General features: G+C 39.1%; 1 protein-coding gene across 2 annotated transcripts in view; it reads right to left on the reverse strand.

The window, feature by feature from the left end:
* OSBPL1A (oxysterol binding protein like 1A) overlaps positions 1-23,396 on the reverse strand; it is a 211,983-nt gene that overhangs the window by 170,307 nt on the left and 18,280 nt on the right. For both annotated transcript variants that reach the window (XM_037134083.2, XM_053664391.1), the window contains 2 exons: positions 8,192-8,277; positions 7,175-7,249 (listed from right to left, as the gene is read on the reverse strand). In XM_037134083.2, the coding sequence (XP_036989978.2) occupies positions 7,175-7,249; positions 8,192-8,277 (161 nt within the window). The remainder of the gene's footprint in view (positions 1-7,174; positions 7,250-8,191; positions 8,278-23,396) is intronic.

The raw sequence follows: 23,396 nt of genomic DNA on the forward strand, positions 1-23,396 counted from the left end.
AAAAAAATCATTCACTATGATCAAGTGGGATTCATCCCAGGGATGCAAGGATGGTACAATATTTGCAAATCAATAAACATAATACATCACATAAACAAAAGAAAAGACAGAAATCACACGATCAGATCAACAGATGCAGTAAAACCAGTTGATGAAATCCAGTATCAGAGTGGCTGGTGTAGCTCAGTGGATTGAGTGCCAGCCTGTGAGCCAAAGGATTGCCAATTTGATTCCCAGTCAGGGCACGTGGCTGGGTTGCAGACCAGTAGGAGGTGCATGAGAGGCAATCACACACTGATGTTTCTGTCCCTCTCTTTCTCCCTCCCTTCTCTCTAAAAATTAATAAATAAAATCTTTAAAAAAATAAAATCTAGCACCCACTTATGATTTAAAAAAACACTCAGCAAAGTGGCAATAGAGGAAGCATACCACAAAATAATAAAGGCTGTATACAGAAAAATCTACTGCCAACATCATACTCAATGGGCAAAAACTAAAAGTGTTTCCCTTAAGATCAGGAACAAGACAAGGGTCCTGTTTTTAAGACTCTCATTCAACATGGTGGAGCTCCTAGCCACAGTGATCAGACAAGAAGAAATGAAAGGCATCCAAATTGGATAGGAGAAAGTAAAACCATCATCATTTGCAGATGACATGACAGTGTACACAGAAAACCCTACAGGTTCCACCAAAAAAACTACTCACCTAAGAAGTAAATTTAGCAAAGTAGGGGGCTACAAAGTCAATATTCAGAAATTGATGGCATTTTTGTATACCAATAATGAACTATCAGAAAAGGAAGCTAAGAAAAAAATCCCACTGACTATAGCAACACAAAAATAAAAATAAAGTACATAGGAATAAACTTAACCAAAGAGTAAAAGACTGTTCTCAGAAAACCAAAGAACACTGAAGAAAGAAAGTGAGGAAGACACAAATGGAAGTATATAAAATGTTCAGGGATTGGAAGAAGTAACATCATTAAAATGTCCATACTACCCAAAGCAATCTATAGATTCAACACAATTCCTAGTAAAGTATTAATGGCACATTTCACACATCTATAACAAATATTTCAAAAATTTATATGGAAACTAAAAAGACTCCCAATAGCCACAGCAAGCATGGAAAAGAAGAAAAAAGTAGGAGGAATCACAATACCTAACACCAAACTATATTATAAGACCACTGTAATCAAAACAGTCTGGTACTGGCATAAGAATAGACACATAGATCAATGGAACAGAATAGAGAGCCCAGAAATAAATCCATGTCTCTACAGTCAATTAATCTTCAACAAAGGGGGCATGAGCATACAATGGAGTAAAAATAGTCTCTTCAATAAATGGTGTTGGGAGAACTGCACTGTTACATGCAAAAAAAAAAGAAAAGAAAAGAAACTAGACCACCAACTTAACACCATATAGCAGGATAAACTCAAAATGGATAAAAGACTCAAACATAAGTAGTGATACCATAAAAATCTTAGGGAAAAACATAAGCAATAAAATTTCAGATATCACACACAGCAATATTTTTGCCAAAATAGCTCCTAGGGCAGGGGAAATAATGGAAAAAATAAGCAAATGGGACTACATCAAATTAAAAGGCTTCCGTACATCCAAAGAAACCATCATCAGAGTGAAAAGGGAAATGACCATATGAAAGAACATATTTGCCAATGTTACATCAGATACAGGTTTGATCTCTAAAATATATAAAGAACTCATACAATTCGACACCAGGAAGACAAACAATCCAACTTAAAAATGGGCAAAACATCTGAACAGACCCTTCTACAAGGAGGACATACAGAGGACCCACAGACATATGAAAAAATGCTCAATATTACTAGCCATTAGAGAGATGCAAATTAACACCACAATGAGATATCACTGCACCCCTGCCAAAATGGCTATCATTAATAAATCAACAAATAACAAGTGCTGGCAAGGACACAGAGAAATGGGAACCCTAGTGCACTGTTGGTGGGAATGCAGACTGGTGCAGCCACTGTGGAAAAACAGTATGGAATTTCCTCAAAAAATTAAAAATGGAACAGCCTTATGGCCCAGCGATTTCTCTGCTGGGAATATGCCCTAAAATCCCCAAATACCAATTCAAAAAACCTATGTACCCCTATATTCATAGCAGCACTATATACAATAGCCAAGTGTTGGAAATGGCCCAAGTATCCATCAGCAGGTGAATGGATTACAAACTGTGGTACATTTACACAATGGGATACTACACAGCAGAAAGAAAGAAGGAATTCTTATCCTTTGCTATAGCATGGATGGAACTAGAGACTATCATGCTAAGTGAAATAAGGCAGTCACTGAAAGACAAATACTATATGATCTCACTTATAAGAGGAATCTAATGAACAAAATAAACAATGAGCAAAACAGAACCAGAGACATGGAAACGGGACAGACTGACAGCTGCCAGAAGAAAGAAGGGAAGGGGGAATGGTGAAAAGAACAAGTAAGGATTAGTCAATGAACATGGATGAGTGACCCATGGACACAGACAACAGTGTGGGCACAAACTGAGAGCAGGGGACAGACTGTGGGAGCAGACAGAGGAAGGCAAAGGTGGGAAAATTTGAATACTGCAATAGTATAAACAATAAAAAAATAAAAATAACTTTTAGGGATCATGTCAGAATACAGTCAATAATCAGAATACATAAGAAATACAAGGCCTGTCCAGAAAGTATACAGTGATGCAATATGAAAAAGAGATGTTTATTGAAGAAGATACAAGAAATGTTGTACATAACATAATGACATCTCAGTCCCCTTCAAAGTAGGCACCTTGGGACCTCACACAGTTCTCCCAGTTGCCATCGGCTGCCCCATCATATTTTTCTGAATCTCCTCAATGTTCTGAAATCTCTTCCCTCCCAAAGGTGAGTTTTACAAAAAGCCAAAAGTCACAAGTTGCCAAATCTGGGCTGTAGGGAGCTGAGTCACTTGGGTGATTTGATGTTTTGCCAAAATACTCTTCATGAGACTGGATGCATGAGCAGGCATGTTGTCATGATGAAGCTGCCAATCACTAGTTGCCCATTATCTATGGCCTTTTGAATCATCCAAATAGCTTCTGTGGAGGAATGTTCAAGCTTAATGCAAAATTTGATGTAGATTCATTGCTCTACTCACTATACAATTTTGAATGCAATGGCCACACAGTACACATGCTCACTCAACAGCATCTACCACCCCACTGACTAGTACAGTGAAGTCATTGTTCACACATGCACATTCCAGTCCACTCTCCTTGGCTGCCAGATTATACTAATGTGGCACAAACCATTCTTGATATGTTAACAAATGACTGGGCTTTTTCCAGACAGATGTCATATACCCTCTGTCATAGTTAATTTAGCAAATCATTCAAATAATCAAAAAAGTATCAGGAAAAGGGGGTTAAGGAACTTTTCACTATAGTGGTATGAAGAGATCTGAGAATTGTAATTCTAAAAATTAGTTATAAAACTGGACAAAATTATAAAACCTCATTTCATGGTGCTGGATATGCACTAAAGACAAAAATAAATGGAGATGCACACTCAACAGGAACTAGAACTTCAGGTAAGAGCACCAGGAGTTTTAAGCCATCTAGTCACAGGTTATTCTCATCCTCCAACCCCTCCCCACAGTAGTTTGACCAGGCCAGGGTTGTTGGTGAAAACCAACAGCTTTGCTTCCAGAAGGAACTGACTTGATTTGGGGGAAATGCCAAGAGGCATTGTTGGTAAATTAGCAAATTCAATAGGAAACAAACGGGAAGCCTACAGGTCTGGTAGCATGAGGCTCCCATTAAAGTATATTAGTTTTCTATTGCTGCTGTAATGAATTAGCACAAACTTGGCAGATTGAAGCATCACAAATCTATTATATTACAGTTCTGTATTTCACTAGTCCAAAATGGGTCTCACTGGGCTAGAATCAAAGTGTCAGCAGGGCTATATTCCTCTCAGAAGCTGTAGAGGAAAATTCATCTCCTTGCTTTTTTTTCCAGCTTCTAAAGATTGCCCACATTCCTGGGCTCATGGTGCCCTTTCTCCCTTTCCAAGCCAGAACTGCTACATCTCTCTGACCATTCTCTCAGAGGCACATCTCCCCCTCAATTCTGACTCTTCTTCTGACTCCCTCTTACACTTTTAATGACCTTTGTGATTACAGTGGATTCGCCCAGATAATCCAGATTAATTTTCCTGTCTTAAGGTCAGCTGACTACCAACCTCAATTCCATCTGCGACTTTAATTTTGCCTTACCATGCACCCTAAAATACCCACAATACCACACTCTATTTGATAAAACAACCAAGTTAAAAATCAGTTAACAGCCTTATTAACTAACTTAACCTAATGAACATTTACAGATGTTCATTACCCTAGTAAGTACCATTATCCAAGATAGATCGAATACTATACTACATAAAGGAATTAGAAAATATCTCAAAATGAATAAAAACAAAAAACACATACCCAAAATTCCTACATGCAGTTAAAAGGGAAAATCATAGCTTTAGAAAAATCCCTCTAATGAAAAAGAAAAACTCAAATCAATAATCTAAGTCTTTAATGAACAAAAAGAGGAATAGGAAATGAAAAGAAAGCAAAGAGAAAAATAATGATTAGAGCACAATTAATAAAATAAACAAAAACAGTACAGAATGTCAATGAAACCAAATCTTTGAAAAGATCAGTAAAATTGATAAATTTTTAGCTAAACTAACCAAGGCAAAAAGAGAATACCCAAATTACCAAAAACAGAAATAAAATATTACCAATCGACAGATATGGAAAGAAGTATAGAAGAATACTATTAACTTTATGCCAACAAATTAGACAACTTAGTGAAATGGAGAAAAACCTATAAAGACAAACTATCCAAAACACAGAAAGAAACAGAAAATCTGAATGGAGCTATATAAAATAATTAATTGATTTAGTAATTTAAAAATATTCATTTACAAGCTCTGGCTGGTGTGGCTCAGTGTGGGCCTGTAAACCAAAGAATCGTGGTTTGATTCCCAGTCAGGGCACATGCCTGAGTTGCAGGCCAGTTCCCAGCAGGGGACCCACAAGATGCAACCATACATTGATATTTGTCTCCCTCTCTCCTTCCCTTCCACTCTAAAGATTAATAAATAAAATTTAAAAAATCTTCCTTTACAGAATGTCCAAGCTTAAGATGACTTTACTGGTATATGCCACCAAATATTTAAAGAAATAATACCAAACCTTCATGACATATTTCAGAAAACAGTGGAAGGAAGAACATTTCCCAGCTCATTCTATGAACAAACATATCTCAAGGAAACTATACAGCAGTATCTCTCATAAATACAGGCCCCAAAAACAATATTAACCAACAGATTCCAGTAACATACAAAAAGAATTAGTAACCAATACCAAATGGAACTTATACAGGAATGTAAGGTTGGTTTAACATCCCAAATCAATTACTGTAATACACCATATTAATAGACTAATGAACAGAAATCACAGGATCACCTCAAAAGACAGAGGAAAAACACTTGACACCTATTCATGAAAAAAATTCTCAACAAAGTAGAAATAGAAGAAAACTTCCTTGACCTAATAAAGAGCATCTAAAAGAAAGTTACAACTAACATCATGTTTATTGGTAGAAGACTAGATGCTATTCCCCTAAGATCAAAAACCAAGACAAGGATTTCTGCTCTCACCGAATCTATTCAATATTTCAACACTGTAATAGAATCTACGTAGTAAAATAAAAAAGGGGAAAAGCATCCAGATCGGAAAGGAAGAAGCACATTTGTCTTTATTTGTAGACAATGTGATCAAGTATTTAGAAAATGCTATGGAATCTACCAAAACCTAATAAAATTGATCAGTTCAGCAAGAACAGAGAATACAAGATAAATGCTAAAAATTAATCATCTTTCTATATAGTAGCAAAAAAGAAAATTACATTCAAAACAGCATAAAAAAACTAAAAAGCACAGAGAAAGATTTAACAAAAGGAGTACAAGACCAGTACACTGCAAACTTCAAAACATTAAGGAAGATCTAAATAAATGGAGAGGCACTCCGTGCTCATGGACTTGATGACTCAATATTTTAACAAGGCATTTCTTCCCAAATTGATCTACAGATTCAAGACAACACAATTTCTATCAAAACTTTAATAGATGTCTCTAGAAAAATTGACAAGATGATCCTAAAATTTATACGGACATGCCAACTTTTGACTGAGAATAGCCAAAAATAATTTTTTAAAAGATCATAGTTGGAGAATTTATACTACTCAATATCAACACTTAATTATAAAGCTACTGTAATAAAGACAGTGTGATACTGGTGTGTAAAAACAGGCAGGCAGAGAACAAAAATCCAAAGTGAACCCTTACATTTATGGTCAATTTATTCCAACAAAGATGTGCAGGCAATCCCAAGGGCAGGGTCTTTCCAATAAATAGTGACCAGATTTTTAAATTGTGGTATATCTATATTTTTTAAATGTGGTATATCTGTATAACAAAATACTATCCAGTCATAAAAACTAATTACTGATACTTGCTCTAGCACGAATGAACTTCAACATTATGCTAAAGAGAAGCCTGAACCAAGTTTGCATGATTCCATTTATAAGAAATTTCTACAAACAGCATATATCTAGAGACAGACAGCAAATTGGCGGTAGCCTGAAGCTTGGACTAGATGCAGTGAGTGAATGCAAACATCCATGAGGAAACTTTAGAGGGAGATGGAAATGTTCTAAAACTGGGCTGGGTGATGGCTGCAGAGATGTGTCAATGTACTAAAAATCACTGAAATGTACACTTACAGCAGGTGAGTTTTATGCAATATAAGAAACTGTGTTTTTTTTTTTTTTAAAGGAGCAATTAGCAGTTTCCCATCCCTGCAGTACACAAGCAAAGACTCAGTGAGTTCCTACCAGAGATGCTAGAGTGGAAGTCTCCATGACCTTCGTCCTTGACCTCACTGTACAATGCTAAAATCTTGGGGCCTTTTGACCTGAAGTGCTGGTTTATGCATTTTTGTGCCTTTTCCCAGTACAATTCATGGGGCTATGAAAGAGAGAATATTTGTGGCAGCCCTTCCAAACATTTCACTTGCAAACACTCAAAAGAGAAGACAGAATGTTTCACCTTTCGTCCTGTAAAAGCAGCTCGATGAAGCGGTGTGTCTCCCATGTCATTCAATACATTTACTTCTGCACCAGCCTGGTAAATAGGAAAACTTTAACATCCTTCACATATTAAAAAATAGACAAATGTGAAAATAATCTCTTAAAAATATATTAAATATTTCAAAAACTAAAGTCATTGTTAATGCTGATTGGTTATCACTAGTAAAAATAAATGCATTCCATAGTAAAATAGTAAACTTCCTGAAAGATCAAAATCTATCTGATAAGTAGAAAAATAAAAAGCTGCTTTTCTTTAAAAATCTATACACCTTCATTCAACTTTAGAAATGATCATATTTTTTAAAAAGGCAAACCATTCCTGAATGAAATACCATATTTTTGCCACCAATTTAATACGTTTTCAGAGGGAAAAAAGGTGACACCATTTAAATGCACACATCAATTTTGAGATGCAACCCAATTTCTGAAATTCCAAGCTGTGGAAAATTATTAGTCAAAGAATTGAGAAATATGAAATCTTAAATTATATGTTACTTAACAAATAATTACTGAAATTATTTTTTAATTACTTAGGATATGCTTTGGTTATTTCTGGAACTGTTATGCCCCCCAAAACTGAAAATTCATAATATTTTCAATAATTCATATGTCCACTTTTGCAATTTTAAAAAGCCAATACTGTAAAAATCACAGTGTGGAGACTGACTGTGGGAGCAGGGGGTGGGCTGTGCAAAGGAGGGCGAAGGGGGAAAAACTGGGACAACTGTAACAGAATAACAATAACACTTTTTAAACTTGAAAAAAAAGCCAATACTGTACAAATCAAATGACTAAAAAAAATAGAATTTCAATTAACCTGGTTAACCTAACTCATATATTTAGTAAAAACCAATTAGTGTCTTCAGTGAAGAGCCACTGCTTTGAAAAAAAATTACGACTCAGTTGGCTTCCCTAAGACTTTTACAACTTCCATTACAATGTTATATTTATTTAAAAATTAAAGTTATAAATATACCTTTAACAGATCCTGAACCACTTGTCTATGTCCAAAATAGCATGCCAGATGAAGAGGTGCCCAGCCCAAATTAGACTTACTTTTTCCTAAAAGTGGAAAAAACAAGGTATTTTTAGATACAATTTAGGTGACTTTACAATAAAATTAATTTCTCTGTAACAGGCTACTTCAGTACATTGGCCAACGGCTCTTTCACACTGCACGGGTGATGAGTGGCAGACAACGGACTTGGCAGAGGGAAAGGCAATGAGTGTAATGGGTTAGCACTTGCAAGGCCCAGGTTCTGCTGCCAGTTTCCTAAGTTGATGTCCGCATTCCTGAAAGGGTGGGAGAAGATGTGAAGGGTTACTTTCAAATGAGGTGATGGCAAGTGGCTGCTGGTTCTAAGGTTCTAAGTCTAACCATCTTGCTGTCATCTAGTAGATGGGATGTTCTTGGCACAGTATTTTCACGAAAAGAACCTCTCTTTGGAAAACTGTAACATGGGAGTGTTAAATTGATAAAGAATTTTTTTCTCCAGCATTTGGAAACCTGTTAGTTCAGTAAATAGTGACTGAAAATGGAGTCTTGACTTCAGATAAAATCTCGGGTAATGAGGATATTGGGTTACTGGAGGCCAACTAGATAACAAGAACCAAAGTTAAAGGCAATGAAATGTGAGATCCTAGCAGGAGAGCTGAGAAGAGGTACAAAACAGAAGAGTGTTGCAAAAACTGAAACGAATAAACTAATTCAATTTAGAAAAAAAATTAAAAAGAATGGGGGAGGGACTGGTGGGGGCTGTGCACTCGAGCTCAGAGTTCGGATAGCTCCAAAGGCTAACCAGAATTCCGCGTCAAGCTCGAAAGAATACAGCCCATCAAATCCCCGAAGCCCACCACCCTGGAGGATCTGTCAAAGTCCGGGGGTCGGGGGAGGGGGGCACCCTTTGGAAGGAGTCCAGAGCTTTAATGCCTGCCTTCAGCTCCTGGATTTGAGCCATCCTCGGCCACCAACCTGTGCACCCAGAACAAGCCTCTGACAACTGTCCCTGTGATAGTTTGCCATCCACCCCAATTCCCACATCTGTTGTCTCTTAAACATGTGCCCTCTGGAGAAACCAGAGAAAATAAATCCTGGAGCCTCAGCCTACTCCACGAAACATTCCTTTCACCCTCTCTCCTAAATGGAAACCTAGCTGGTACTGACAGCAATTCTCCTTTACTCCTCAGGCGGAGCCTCCTCCTGTTCACACAACCCACTGGTCCCCACTAAACAGAAGTCACGTGAACCTCCCCATCAAAACACAACACTGTCTTTGGTCAGTGACTTCGCTCACATTACAACTCCTCCTTTAAGACTTCTGCCAACAAGCCATGGCTACAGCACCCCAAACGGGGGTGCCAGCTAGCAGCCTCCCAGTGGTTTATCCCTCACCAACTCGCTGAGCAACCGTCTTTCTTCCCACCTCCCCTGACAAATCCTGCTGCCATCACAGGGGTGTCTAGTACCGTTCAGCATCCTGGCCTCTATTTTTCAGCCTCCTTCATTTCCCACAAACTTTGCCTCTGCTCAGTGTTGGGTACTTGGCCCCAGAGTCTGGACGACATTACCATCTCTGAACTCATGCACACAGAAAGCCCACTTTTCTCCAAACGTCCCACTTTCCAGCTTGTCCCAGAGGTATACTCCCAGACTTGTTTCTCAACTTCATCAGCCCTTCAGTTCTCAATTAATTTTCATGAATGTAAATACCCACAGCGGGTATTTGGATTAATATCTTCAATAAATCCAACATGCATTTCTTGATCCCTCATATCAGCATTTCTTTGCCAGTATCTTTAATATCCTTGCTTCACTGCCTTTGTCACAGCAACCCAGAAAACCCCCAATGTCTGATAAATATACTAGCTCCATTTTTCTGTAACCACATCTGGGCTGCTGAACGGTGACAAAAATAGTAAACAGAACCCTGTGGATTCATGGCACCATAAATTCAGGATCTTGTACCCTCCACACTGCTTGGCAATTCTTTTTACAATGCCCTATTTGGGCGTCTCCCCTACATTCCACAAGAGAGAGTTCAATCCTTCACTATTCTCAAGCCTCCTACCGCACACACTTCCCCATCAACATGACCTCATCTCCTAGCTTCACACAACAAGCAGCTTTCGCAGAATTCCCTGGGCTTCCTGGCACCAAACCGACCGCTGCACCCCTATCTCCGGGCATTCTTCCTTCCTTCCCTCCTGATGTCGAAGGCTGATCGCGCTCCCGGTACCCTGGATCCCCCCCTTTCCTGCTGCTCAGGCATTCCTTTTTCTCCTTTGTCTTCAGCCTCTCTCCTTTTGGTTGCAAATAGAAAGGAGCAAGTAGACACTCTGTTCAGTCTAACCAGCAAAAGCAACACACCCCTCTCAGATCCCATGTGTCTACCAGCTACTGTCCTCATGCTCCCTACCCACTCCCAGCCTTCACTTACTCTTTCCAATTTCCTTCCTTCCTTCCCATCAGCTCCCACCACACACTGTAGACTAGGTTCACCTCCCACCACATCATTAAAACTGTTCTCATTTGTTATCAATAAATGCTGCCACCAAATCCCCGGCTGCCCCCGGGTACTTCCCAGCTGCCACCGTATTGCAACGATGTTCAGAACTGGATAACACGGCCTCAAGCCGCTGTGGCTCCCACAGCCCTACGTTCTCTGAGGCCTCCCTCGCTGCCCCACCACTTCCCCCCAGGGTGCTCTGGAAGCTCCACTTTCTCTGGTTAGTCCCTCGTTAGTGGTATCTCCAATATTATCTCCTGGCCCTTTCCCATCACCTTGTTTATATGCTGTTGACTTCAAAACTCATATTTGCATCTCCAACTCTCTACTAGACACCTGTATTGGGATGATACAAAAATACCTCTTGCTCAAAAACTACAAAGCTGAACTCAACTGCCTTCTTACATACACACATGCACACACAAAGTCTACCTAGTCCCCTAGTGCATTTATTTTCACAATAAATTGTCCCATTGTTCACCTCGTTTCTCAAGTGATAAACAGGCATTACTCTCACGACTTTTCTACTTTTCACCGTTCCCACTGCTTCTCCTCCCAGCTAAGCCATGATGGTCTCTGCTAACTCACTACAACAGCTTGTGAACTGGTCTCCTCTCACCTAGTTCCAAATGGGATTCTGGATAAAGAAATAAAAATTTCCAAAATCCTAAATTATTTTAAAATGCTACATATGTTTTTTATATTCTTTATTACTTACCATAGATATCAAAAAATTTTGTTCAAGAATAAGAAACATCAAGTTTAGAAACATTTACAAAGAACAATGCCCTCTGTAGAATTAAAAAACCCTGGGAAACATCAGCTATGGTGTTATGAGTAACAGTCAAATAGATAACGTTACAGGTAACGGTCAAGTAGCTTCACATTCAGACTTGCAGCAAAGTAACAGAATAGCACTAGACAGAATCAGGTATTAACACTCCCAGTATACGTTTTTACGTTTCTTCCAAAACTTAGTATTTCTTGGAACACCACTCATAATTTATGTGAAGTATACTATGCATATAAGCATATTAGTATTTATTTTATTTGCAAGAATGTCTCACCATTAGCAACATACACTTATAACATGGTAACAGCTATAACCAAAACTAACTAACTAGATCCACTTTTGTGCTCACAGCCATAGAAATGATGACCTTAACCTTCAACTACATGAGTGCCTACTCCTTTCACTTTTGACCTGACATCAGCGGGTATCTTCCAACCAATAATATTTCTATGTTGATTATGTGAACAATAACGTAAACAGTCATTTTAAAATGGAGTTGGAGCTGCCATCTCAGAGGAAATGCCTGGCACATCTTACTCCTCAAACCTCTGGAATGTTATTTTCCTTTCCTTCTCAGTGTCTGTTGTATTGTTGTCACAAGAAAGAAATTTCATGAGGGAGGCCTCAAGTCTGAATCGTATAAACTTGTTCTCCAGGTGGACCCTCCAGAAACTGACAGCTTGCAGATATCACCAGAGAGGCATCATTGAAACAAACTTTATTGTGGGTTACATGCACACGAGGTAAAAGCTACTGTGAAGAGACTCTTAGAAGCCCAAGCTGCAAATTGGTGGGCATATGCCAAGCATGTAAAAGTCATTAAAGCATTTGCCACCTTAAAAAAAGGATGCGGCCATAGATAAGCTGGTCACAGAACAGGTTAGATGGCACATCCCTCCTTAGGTATTAGTTTGGCTTCAAGATTAACTAAAGCCATCAATGTGCATGTAATAAAAAGCTGGAGCTTGTCCCTCATCTTGACAGTGTTGGCTTTTTGGTCCCTGCCTTTCAAAAGCGCACGTGTCACTGTGCATTTGGCAGTCCAGCTACCGGGGGCTTTAGATTAATATCTTTTCTTTGTCTTTGTGCAGCCATAGCAGTTCTCAAGGGAATCTGTCTTTAACATGAGACCTTTACCCACTAAAAATGTCTCCCTTGGGAATTCTAGTTACTATATGTACAAACATTTTGATTCCTCTTCTTGTGCCTTCTTAATGAAATGGACCAGTTTAGCCAAAATAATTTAAACAATTTAGTCTTTCAGAGGACACTTTCTTTGAAGTCCGCCTCAAGCCCATTCTCTCTTTAAAAGAAAGGATTCCAAACCTCTCAGAATAAATGTGATACATTCTTTGATTGATAGGCAGAAACTTCTAAAAAACAAAAATCACCAAAAAAAAGTTCTAAACAGATTTGAAAAGACTCAGCCATCTGACCAGGTACTTTACAATTTCTTACTATTTGTCCTGCCTGAAACCTGGTAAGATGTTTTGAAGAATTGAATAATCATGATCAGAAATTTGACAGAATTTAGAAGTCTAACAAGCTATTTTTAAAGCTTCCTCAGCACCTCCTCGGGCCTTCCTGTGGATGATCAGGAATGTAAACGAGTCCACAACCGTCTGAGATTAACAAACCTAAGGGGGAAACACGGGAAGGGAGAGCCTTTTAAAGAGCACAAGTGGCTGAAAAAGTCTCCTCACATGAGCGCGCACACACACACACACACACACACACACAGCCTCCTGCAAACCATTTGTCAAGGAGAAATACAAATCTTAAAAGTCTTCTCTAAAACTAGCAAAAGCCTTACCCAAATGAACAAACAAAAATTACTTCAACTGTTTTAAATCAGAGGATTTTTGCCTTATCATACCTGTCTCATGGCTGAAATTTTAAAAACTAATCACATCTCTGGTTATACCTGTCTAAATGTACCTGTCTAAACACATATTGGTTTTTAAAGAGCTCTGTTTAGAGAAGAAGATGGTGGCCAAGTAGGTGGAAGCTGTGTCCGCTTGCTCTAGCCCCCACCTCAGATTCTCAGTTGATCTTCCAACAAAAAAACCCTGAACAATCAACAGAATCTTAGCTGATATGGAGATTTGAGACAAGAAGTACAGAAGACACTTCACACGGGCGCATACAATGGTGTGGTGGGGTTGTGACTCCCAGTCAGCCAGCTGGAGGGGAGAACCCACCAAGGAATGAGCTGTCAATAATGAGAGCCCATGTAAAATGAATAAGGGGCATCCAGACCAAGAGAGCAAAGAGACTGTACCACTGAGTCCCACAGAACTCCTGCCACCAAAGGCTACCCTGCGAAGACAGGCAGTAAAAACAAGGCAACCCGAGACACAGAAACAAACAGTCACCTAAATTAGGGAGACAGAGAAACAACCCCCCAAAAAAGGAAAAGAGGAATCCCCAGAAAAGGAGCTAAATAAAATTGAGGCAAGCAATTTATCAGACAGAGGACTCAAAATAATGATTATACGGATGCTCAAAAAACACAGTTAGAACGACAAGGAACTTTATGGGAACTACAAGGAACTTAGTGGGAACTACAGCTGCGTGAAAAAGGACATAGAAACTATAAGAAGCAGGAAGAAATGAAGAATACAATATCTGAAATGAAGACTATATTAGAAGGAATCAAAAGCAGGCTAGACAGAGCAGAGGACCAAATCAGTGAACTAGAAGACAAGGGAGAAAAAAAATACCCCATCAGAAGAATGAAATGAAAAAAGACTCAAAAAAGAATGACAATAGTGTAAGGGAACTTCAGGACAACATGAAACATAATGACATTTGCATCACAGGCATACCAGAAGAAGAAAAGGAGCAAGAACGAGAGAACCTGTTGAAAAAATGACAGGAAATTTCCCTAACTTGGTGAGGGAAAAAGGCATGCAAGTTCAGGATGCACAGAGAGTACTAATATAGATTAACCCAAAAAGGCTCACTCCAAGACACATCATATTTAAAATGGCAAAATTTAAAGCAAAGAGAGAATCTCAAAGGCAGCAAGGTAGAAACAGCTAGTAACATACAAGGGAGCCCAGATAAGGCTATCAGCTGATTCCTCAACAGAAACACTACAAGCCAGAAGGGAATGATGCAAAATAATCCAAGTAATGAAAAGCAAGGACCTACAACCAAGACTACTCTACAGCAAGGCTCTTATTTAACACGGCAGGCAACATAAAGAGCTTCTCAGACAGCAACAACAAAAAAGGCTAAAAGAGTACATCTTCACCAAGCTAGCACTGCAAGAGATGATAAAGGGACTGTTATAAGGAGAAGAAATGGGGAGTGAGGGAACAGAGGTATGGATAAGTGGCAATGAATAAGTACCTATCAATAACCTTAAATGGAAACAGATTAAATGCTCCAATCAAAAGACATAGGGCACCTCAATGGATAAGAAAACACAACCCATGTATACTCTGTCTACAACAGACCCACCTCAGAACAAAGATCTATACTAGCTGTAGATAAAGGGATGGGAAAAAATATTCCAACAAAATGGACATAAAAAAAAGCTGGGGTAGCAATACTTATATCAGACAAAACAGACTTCAAAACAAAGGCCATAAAAAGACAAAGAAGATCACTACATAATACTTAAGGGAGCACCCAACATGGGAGCACCTAAATATATAAGGAAAATCTTGTAAGACTTCAAAAAAGATATCAAAAGCAACACAGTTATCATAGGGGATTTTACTACCCCACTCTCAACAATGAATAGATCTTCCAAACAAAGAATCAATAAGAATACTGTAGCATTGAACAGCACTCTAGATCAATGGACTTAATTGATATATACAGAACCTTTCACCCCAAAGAAGCAAAATATGTATTCTCTCAAATGCACATGGATCATTTTAAAAGATAGACCACATGGTAGCACACAAAACAAACCTCAACAAATTCAAGAACACTGAAATCATATCAAGCATGTGCTCAGATCACATGGCTTGGAAGTAAAAATGAACCTCAAGGAAAAAAATCAAAAACATTCAAATACATGGAAGCTGAATAACATGCTATTAAATAATGAATGAGTTAATAGTGAGATCAATGAAGAAATCAAAAAGTTTCTGGAAAGAAATGAAAATAAACACACGACAACCCAATACCCATGGGACACAGCAAAGGCGGTCATGAGGATGTTCATAGCATTATAGATCTACCTAGAGAAGATAAGAAAACCTCAAATAAACAACCTAACCCTACATCTACAAGAACTAGAGGAACAAAAACAAACCAAAGTGAGTACAAGGAAGAAAATAATCAAGATCAGAGCAAAATTAAATGACATAAAGACTAAAAAAACAATTCAAAAAATCACTAAATCCAGGAGCTGGTTCGTTGAAAAGATAAAATTGACAAATCTTTAATCAAACTCATCAACAAAAAAAGAGACATGACCCAAATATACAATATCAGGAATGAAAGGGCAGAATTTACAACTGATACCACCAAAATATAAAGAATTGTAAGAAGTAACAATGAACAACAAACTATATGCCAAGAAACTGTAAAATCTGGGCAAAATAGATAAATTTCTAGAAACATACAATCTTCCAAAACTGAATTAAGAAGGCTCTGGCTGGTGTGGCTCAGTGGATTGAGCACAGGCCTGTGAACCAGAGTATCACGGTTCGATTCCCAGTCAGGGCACATGCCTGGGTTGCAGGCCAGTTCCCAGCGGGGGACACACGGGAGGCAACCACACATTGATATTTCTCTCCCTCTCTCCTTCCCTTCCCCTCTAAAGATAAATAAATAAAATATTTTTAAAAACTGAATTAAGAAGAAGAAAGCCTGAATACACCAATAACAACTAGTGAAACTGAGCAGTATTCAAAAAACTCCCTGCACACAAAAGCCTTTAATTAGATGGCTTCACAGGCAAATTTTATCTAACATTTAAAGAACTACTAACTCCTATCCTTCTCAACCTATTCCAAAAAATTCAAGAAGAGGGAAGACTCCCAAACTATTTTTACAAGGCCAGTTATTATCCTAATTCCAAAAACAGATAAAGACACAACAAAGAAAGAAAATTACAGGCCAGTATCTCTGATGAACATAGGTGCCAAAATCCTCAACAAAATACTAGCAAAGCAGATCCAACAATACATTAAAAAGATCATTCACCATGATCAAGTGGGATTCATCCCAGAGATTCAAGGATGGTACAATATTTGCAAATCAATAAACGTAATATACCACATAAACAAAATGAAGGACAAAAATCACATGATCATATCAACAGATACTGCAAAAGCATTTGATAAAACCCAGCATGCATTTATGATAAAAAAAACAAAAACACTCAGCTATGTGGGAATAGAGGGAGCATACCTCAACATAACAAAGGCTATAAACAAACAAACAAAAAATAGCCAACAATATACTCAACAGGCAAAAACTAAAAGCTTTTCCCTTAAGATCAGGAATAAAACAAAGCTGTCTATTCTTATCACTCATATTCTACATAGTACTGGAAGTTCTAAACACAGCAATCAGACAAGAAGAAATGAAAGGCATCCAAATTGGAAAGGAGGAAGTAAAACTGTCATTATTTGCAGACAACATGGTAGTGTACCTAGAAAGCCCTACAGTCTATACCAAAAAAACAACTCAACATAATAACTGAATTTGGCAAAACAGCAGATTACACAGTCAATATTCAGAAATCAATGGCATTTTCGTATACCAATAATGAAATATCAGAAAGAGAAACTAGGAATAAAGTCTTATTTACTATAGCAACAAGAAAAAATAAAGTACCTAGGAATACATTTAACCAAGGAGTAAAACACCTGTACTTGGGAAACTAAAGAACACAGAAGAAAAAAAATTAAGAAAGACACAAACAAATGGAACATATACCGTGTTCATGGATTGGAAAAAATAACATCATTAAAATGTCCATACTACCAAAACAATCTATAGATTCAATACAATTCTAATTAAGGTACCAATGCATATTTCACACATCTAGAACAAATACCTCAAAAATTTATACAGAACAAAAAAGACTCCAAATGGCCTCAGTACTTGAGGAAAGAACAAAGTAGGAGGAATCACAATACCTGGTATCAAACTATACTACAAGGCCACCATAATCAAACAGTTTGGTGCTGGCATAAGAACAGACACATAGATCAATAGAACAGAACAGAGAGCCCAGAAATAAACCCAAGTCTCTATGGTCAATTAATATTTGACAAAGGGGGCAGAAGCATAAAATGGAGTAAAAACAGCCTCTTCAAAAATGGTGTTGGGAAGAACTTCCGCCAAGATGGAGGTGTAGGTGGAAGCACTGCACCTTCCCACACAACCAAATTTAAAAACAACAAAGTTTTAGTAACAAAAACGCAGCCAAACCATAGAAAATTGATCTACACGGAAGTCTGACAACTACTAACCCTTTAGCCAAACCAGTAAGATGGGCAGAGCCAGCAGCAGAGCAGGGTCGGGCAGGAAAGATCCACCAGACCAATCCAGCAGCCGTGGGTGGATCCCAGGTGTGGAGAAGCAGGAGGACTCACTGAGGGCGCAAGGTGGTGGACTGACTGAGGGCTGACCACAGTCACACATTCGAGCACAGATAAACTGGTGAAGGAGCTAGCAGTGAGACGGACCACGCAGGCCCCAACAGCAGGAAGCAGCAGAGGGAACCACCACTGTCCCTCTCTGACCCTGCCCCCACATACAGCATCACAAACCAGCGATCTGAGTGGCCCCACCCTGGTGAACAACTAAGGCTCTGCTCCTCATATGTAACAGGCATGAACAGATCAAAACATGGCTCAAGAACAAGTCAGAGCCCCAGAGCCCATAAATCTAAGCAATGAAGAAAGAGCCAAACTTTCAGGTGCACAGTTCAAAACACTGGTGATCAGGATGCTCACAGAACTGGTTGATTTTAGTCACAAATTAGAGGAACATACGAAGGCTAAACTAATTAAAATGAATGGAAATGCACAGGAAACCAATAGTAATGGAAAGGAAACTGGGACTCAAATCAAAGGAGTGGACCAGAAGGAGGAAAAAAATGACCAAACAGAAAAGGATGAAGAAACAAGAATTCGAAAAAATGAGGAGAGGCTTAGGAACCTTTGGGACATCTTTAAACGTTCCAACATCAGAATTATAGGGGTACCAGAAGGGGAAGAGGAACAGCCACGAGTGGAGAACTTATTTGAACAAATAATAAAAGAGAACTTCCCCAATCTGGCAAAAAAAAAAAATAGACTTCCAGGAAATCCAGGAAGCTCAGAGAGTCCCAAAGAAGTTGGGCCCAAGAAGGAACACACCAAGGCACATCATCATGACATTAGCCAAGATTAAAATGAAGGACAGAATCCTAGAAGCAGCAAGAGCTAAGGGGACAGTCACCTACAAAGGAGTTCCCATCAGACTGTCAGCTGATTTCTCAAAAGAGACCTTACAGGCAAGAAGGGGCTGCAAAGAGGTATTCCAAGTCATGAAATCCAAAGACCTACAGCCAAGAGTGCTCTATCCAGCAAAGCTTTCATTTAGAATGGAAGGGCAGATAATGTGCTTCTCAAATAAGATCAAATACAAGGAGTTCATCATCACCAAGCCCTTATTATATGAAATGTTAAAGGGACTTACCTAAGAAAAAGAAGATAAAAAAGATGAACAGTGAAAGGACAGCAAACTCACAGTTATTAAGAACCACACCTAAAACAAAAGCAAACTAAGAGGACAGCTAGATCAGGAGCAGAACCATAGAAATGAAGATCACATGGAGGATTAGCAACAGGGGAGTGGGAGGAGAAGGGGGAGAAGGTACAGAGAATAAGTAGCATAAATGGTAGGTAGAAAATAGACAGGGGGGAGGGCAAGAATAGTAGGGGAAATATAGAATCTAAAGAACCTGAGACACGTGGTCATAAACTAAAGGGGAAAATGGTGGGGGAGGGGGTGTACAGGGTGGAGGGGAATGAAGGGGGAAATAGAACTATAATGGCATAATCAATAAAATATATTAAAAAAAGAAAAAGACTGAGATCAACAAAACTCCAAAACATGGGACTAAATAAACTGGTAAAGATTATTATAATTTTTATGACTTTATTTGAAATTATTACTTTTTTAATCTTGGTTTTCAGATATAAGTAATTTTTTTCTCCAAAGCTAGCTATGACCTACAGCAAATTAGTAAATTACACTTTTGAAACCAAGATTCAAGCATTTACCCTTTCCACACTCTACCCGATCCCTGCAGAATTTAGAAACTATCGGTGAGTATTCCTATGTTCATGGCCATGCAATTATTCACATAAGCTCAATAAGAATCTTTCCTCATTATAATAGCATGCAATCACAAACACTGGTTATATTACCAAGGTTCTGAGTACAACGTCATGTTTGAGAAAGACGTGCATAGTCTCAGACATGACCAGACAGCTTCAAGGAACAAAGGTGAACTCGTGGAGCCTCCCCAGGAAAACGGGCCTGCCGTGCTGTTCACAGGGTTCCCAGCAGCCTTCTCGGGAAGACCTGTGCACTTAGATTCCTCACTTTTGCTGTGCAATTAATTAAAGGGAATGAAAAAATTAAGTACCTCAATTTATAACCAGGACATTATGTGTCCTGGAAAAGACACCATAGAAAGGACTCTTTACAACCAAGATGGAAAGAACCCTATCGGGTACTTTTAACCAATAGGTATATAGTAACAAAAAATCTGATGTTAGAAATTACTAAAAAGTGCCCGGGCTGGCGTGGCTCAGTGGATTGAGTGCCAGCCTATGAGCCTAAATGTCGCTGGTTGGATTCCTAGTCAGGGAACGTGCCTGGGCTACCAGCTGATGCCCTAGTTGGGGGCGTAGGAGAGGCAACCAATCAATGTGTCTCTCACATCGATGTTTCCCTCCCTCTCTTTCTCTGTCCCCTCCCCTCTCTCTAAAGGTTTTTTTTTAATTACTAGCAAGTGAAGCAGACAGCACCTGTTGCAGCCAGCTAACCCACAAGGACAGCCTGTGGCCAGGACTGTATAATCTACACCCTCATTTTTCCCTTTTCCTCTCTTCAGTTCCTTCCTATCTCACAAATAATATAAAAGGTCATCAACTCGCTGTAATAATTATTGTTTCCTTTTCCACCTTGACTTCTGCTCAGAAAGAGAACTCAGCATTGGCATCATCTTTAAACCTACTTCATAGGTCAAAACATGCAACTGGCTCCACACACAGCTACCAAATGCCTGGCGATGTCAACCCCGGCAAAGGTTCCGGATTTGGGAGAATGCTTTTTCCTTGGGCAGGTGTTGCAATGAATAAGTACATAATTAGAAACTTATCAAAAATCTTAAGGGAAATCACTGGAGCTACCACCAACGCAATAACCAGTTGGGAAAAATGTTTAAATTCCTCTGCATGAGTTGTGTCAGGTAACTGACACATATCCTAGCTAAACATAGGTATGTATGGTTTGTCCGGTTGTTAATACCTCTTGTTGTACTTGGGAAAAATGTCTTTGGTGAAGTAGAGATGGAACTAGATAAAATCCAGGCCCAGATAGGATGGGTAAAGACAGCGCCCACTAACACCTCATGGCTCTTCAGTATCTCCAGCTGGCTGCCCTCAGGTGTTGCCTCCTGGTTCTGATTTATTCTTCAAAAAGGACTTAACATGTTTGTAATTTTTAAGAATTTTTCCTATTATAAAACTTTGTTTTTCATAGCTCAATGTTACAAAAAGACCCCTAGGATATTGGTGCTCAGCGCTGTAAGAAAACCACTAAGGCCTAGGAGACTTCATTTGAGAAACTCCAAGAGACCACAGAAGGTGTGTGCCCTTAAAGGAACATGACAGTAAAACTTCACTGTGTTCTTATTGCTCCAATGCGGCCTAAGGCTCAAAAACAAACCCACTCTTCTTCCTAGGTAAAACATGACCCAGAAAGAACTTTTCTGGCAACAAGGGACCACTGACGCTTTTAATAACCAATCATTAGTGTAGCTTTCTTGTGATTACTTTCTGGGAAAGATCTTAATCAAAAGGGGGAAATGTAAAAAATAATATACCAAGAGTGTCTTTAAAATGGAAATGAAGATGCCATCCAGAGGAACTCCTAGCACGTCTTACTCTCAAACCTCTGGAATGTTAAAATTTAGCAAAATAACCTTTGGACAGGGCCTAAAGCAGCACTGTATTCCAACTGTTTGTTATGACTAGGGATGAAAATTAAATGATTCTCTAGAATGAGCATCATTACATTAGCTTATCCACATCGACAGAAATTCTTTTCTTAGCTTATTAACACCCATAGAATGGACTTCCTTTGAATCATGTAATTGTTCCCCTTCCCTTTCTCCTAAATACCCCCTGCCTTCACAAAGACTAAAGTATAGTCCTCCACTCTCCCAGAATGAGAAGGCGCTTGTTGAAATAGCAGAGCCATTTTAGAAAGTAAGTTCCACTTCTCTCCATACCCCAGTGTACTCTATGTGCGACCTTGCTACACAAGGCATGTTGTAATTTGGCTGCTACTTACCTACCTAGCCTCACCCCTCACCCCCACTTGCCTATAGGCTCTTGCTACCTAGGCTGCTTCTCGTCTCACACATGCTGTTTCTTCTACCCTGAGCCCTCTTCTTATCTTCATCTGGTTAAGCCCTACACACTCTTAAGACGGGGGACCCCCCCAAGAAAGAAAAAATGGAATCATCTTCTGGAGGGCAGGTCCCTTGTAGTATAGACTTCCACCGCTAGGTGAGTGTTCTAGGAACCCATCTGTATCAGTGCACCAGCTGGTGTTGTTGTGAGAGGCTGCATTCAGCTTCAGCGAAATTATTTTCAAAGACTCTTTCAATGTGTCTGCCCATTTCATGAGGGGTGATTTATGAGCGCACCCGCCCACACTGTGCTGAGTGTTCAGCAGTTTTTGACTGAAAATGGCATGACCCTTGTGCCCCATGCTCCCTGTTCACCCAATCTCCCCAAGCGACTTTTTTTTTTGTTTCTCCAGATGAAAAAGTCCTCAAAGAGAAACAATTTGCCAATGTGGAAGAGGTGAAACAAAAAACAGCAGGAGCACTAAAAGGCATGAAAATTGATGAGTTTGAACTACACTGTTTTGAGCAGTGGAAATAATGTCTCAACAGGTATACTGCATCAAATGGAGAGTACTTTGAAAGTGACTGAAGTTTAAACATGTAAGAATAAATACACAATTTTTAATAAATAAGTTCTGGGGTTTTTTGGGTCCCCTGTCTCTTACATACCACCTTGGAATCAGTTCCTCCAAAAAACGAATCCTTCAAGTTCCAGTCGCATACCTCTCCTATGAGGTCCCATGACAGTCTACACTTCCATATTATCACACATGTGTGTAATGTCAACATCAAATGACCTATTACTCTACTGGACTAGTCTCAGTGAGGGAAGGGATACTGACTGATACCATCTCCAAGGTACTTTACATGACTCCCTGGGCACAGAGAAAACGCTTGAACCTGCTAAGTTCAACTACAATGTCTTTAGGAAGAACGAACTGTCACAGCACGCATCTTATGGGCTTATGGCCACCCTTGCAGCTCATAAGGTTTATAATCCATGACAATTGTAAGACTGGATCTCAATTTCTCTGACTTAGAAGAACTAGGAGAGACATTTCACCACTCTCACGGGAGTTCTAAGAGATGGAAATTTATTGCAAGCAAGATCAGAAAGAATAATGCTCAATAAATGATAGAGTAAGTACATACGAGAGGGTGCATAAGTAGTAAAAGAGAAAGTGAAAAAACTCACTCAGCCCTGACCAGTGTGGCTCAGTCAGCTGGGCATCATTTTGCAAAGCGAAGTCACCCGTTTGATTCCCAGTCAGGG

The sequence above is a fragment of the Artibeus jamaicensis genome, unplaced genomic scaffold (genome assembly GCF_021234435.1).
Source record: "Artibeus jamaicensis isolate MK-2021 breed Jamaican fruit bat unplaced genomic scaffold, CSHL_Jam_final contig_354, whole genome shotgun sequence".
NCBI lineage: Eukaryota > Metazoa > Chordata > Mammalia > Chiroptera > Phyllostomidae > Artibeus > Artibeus jamaicensis.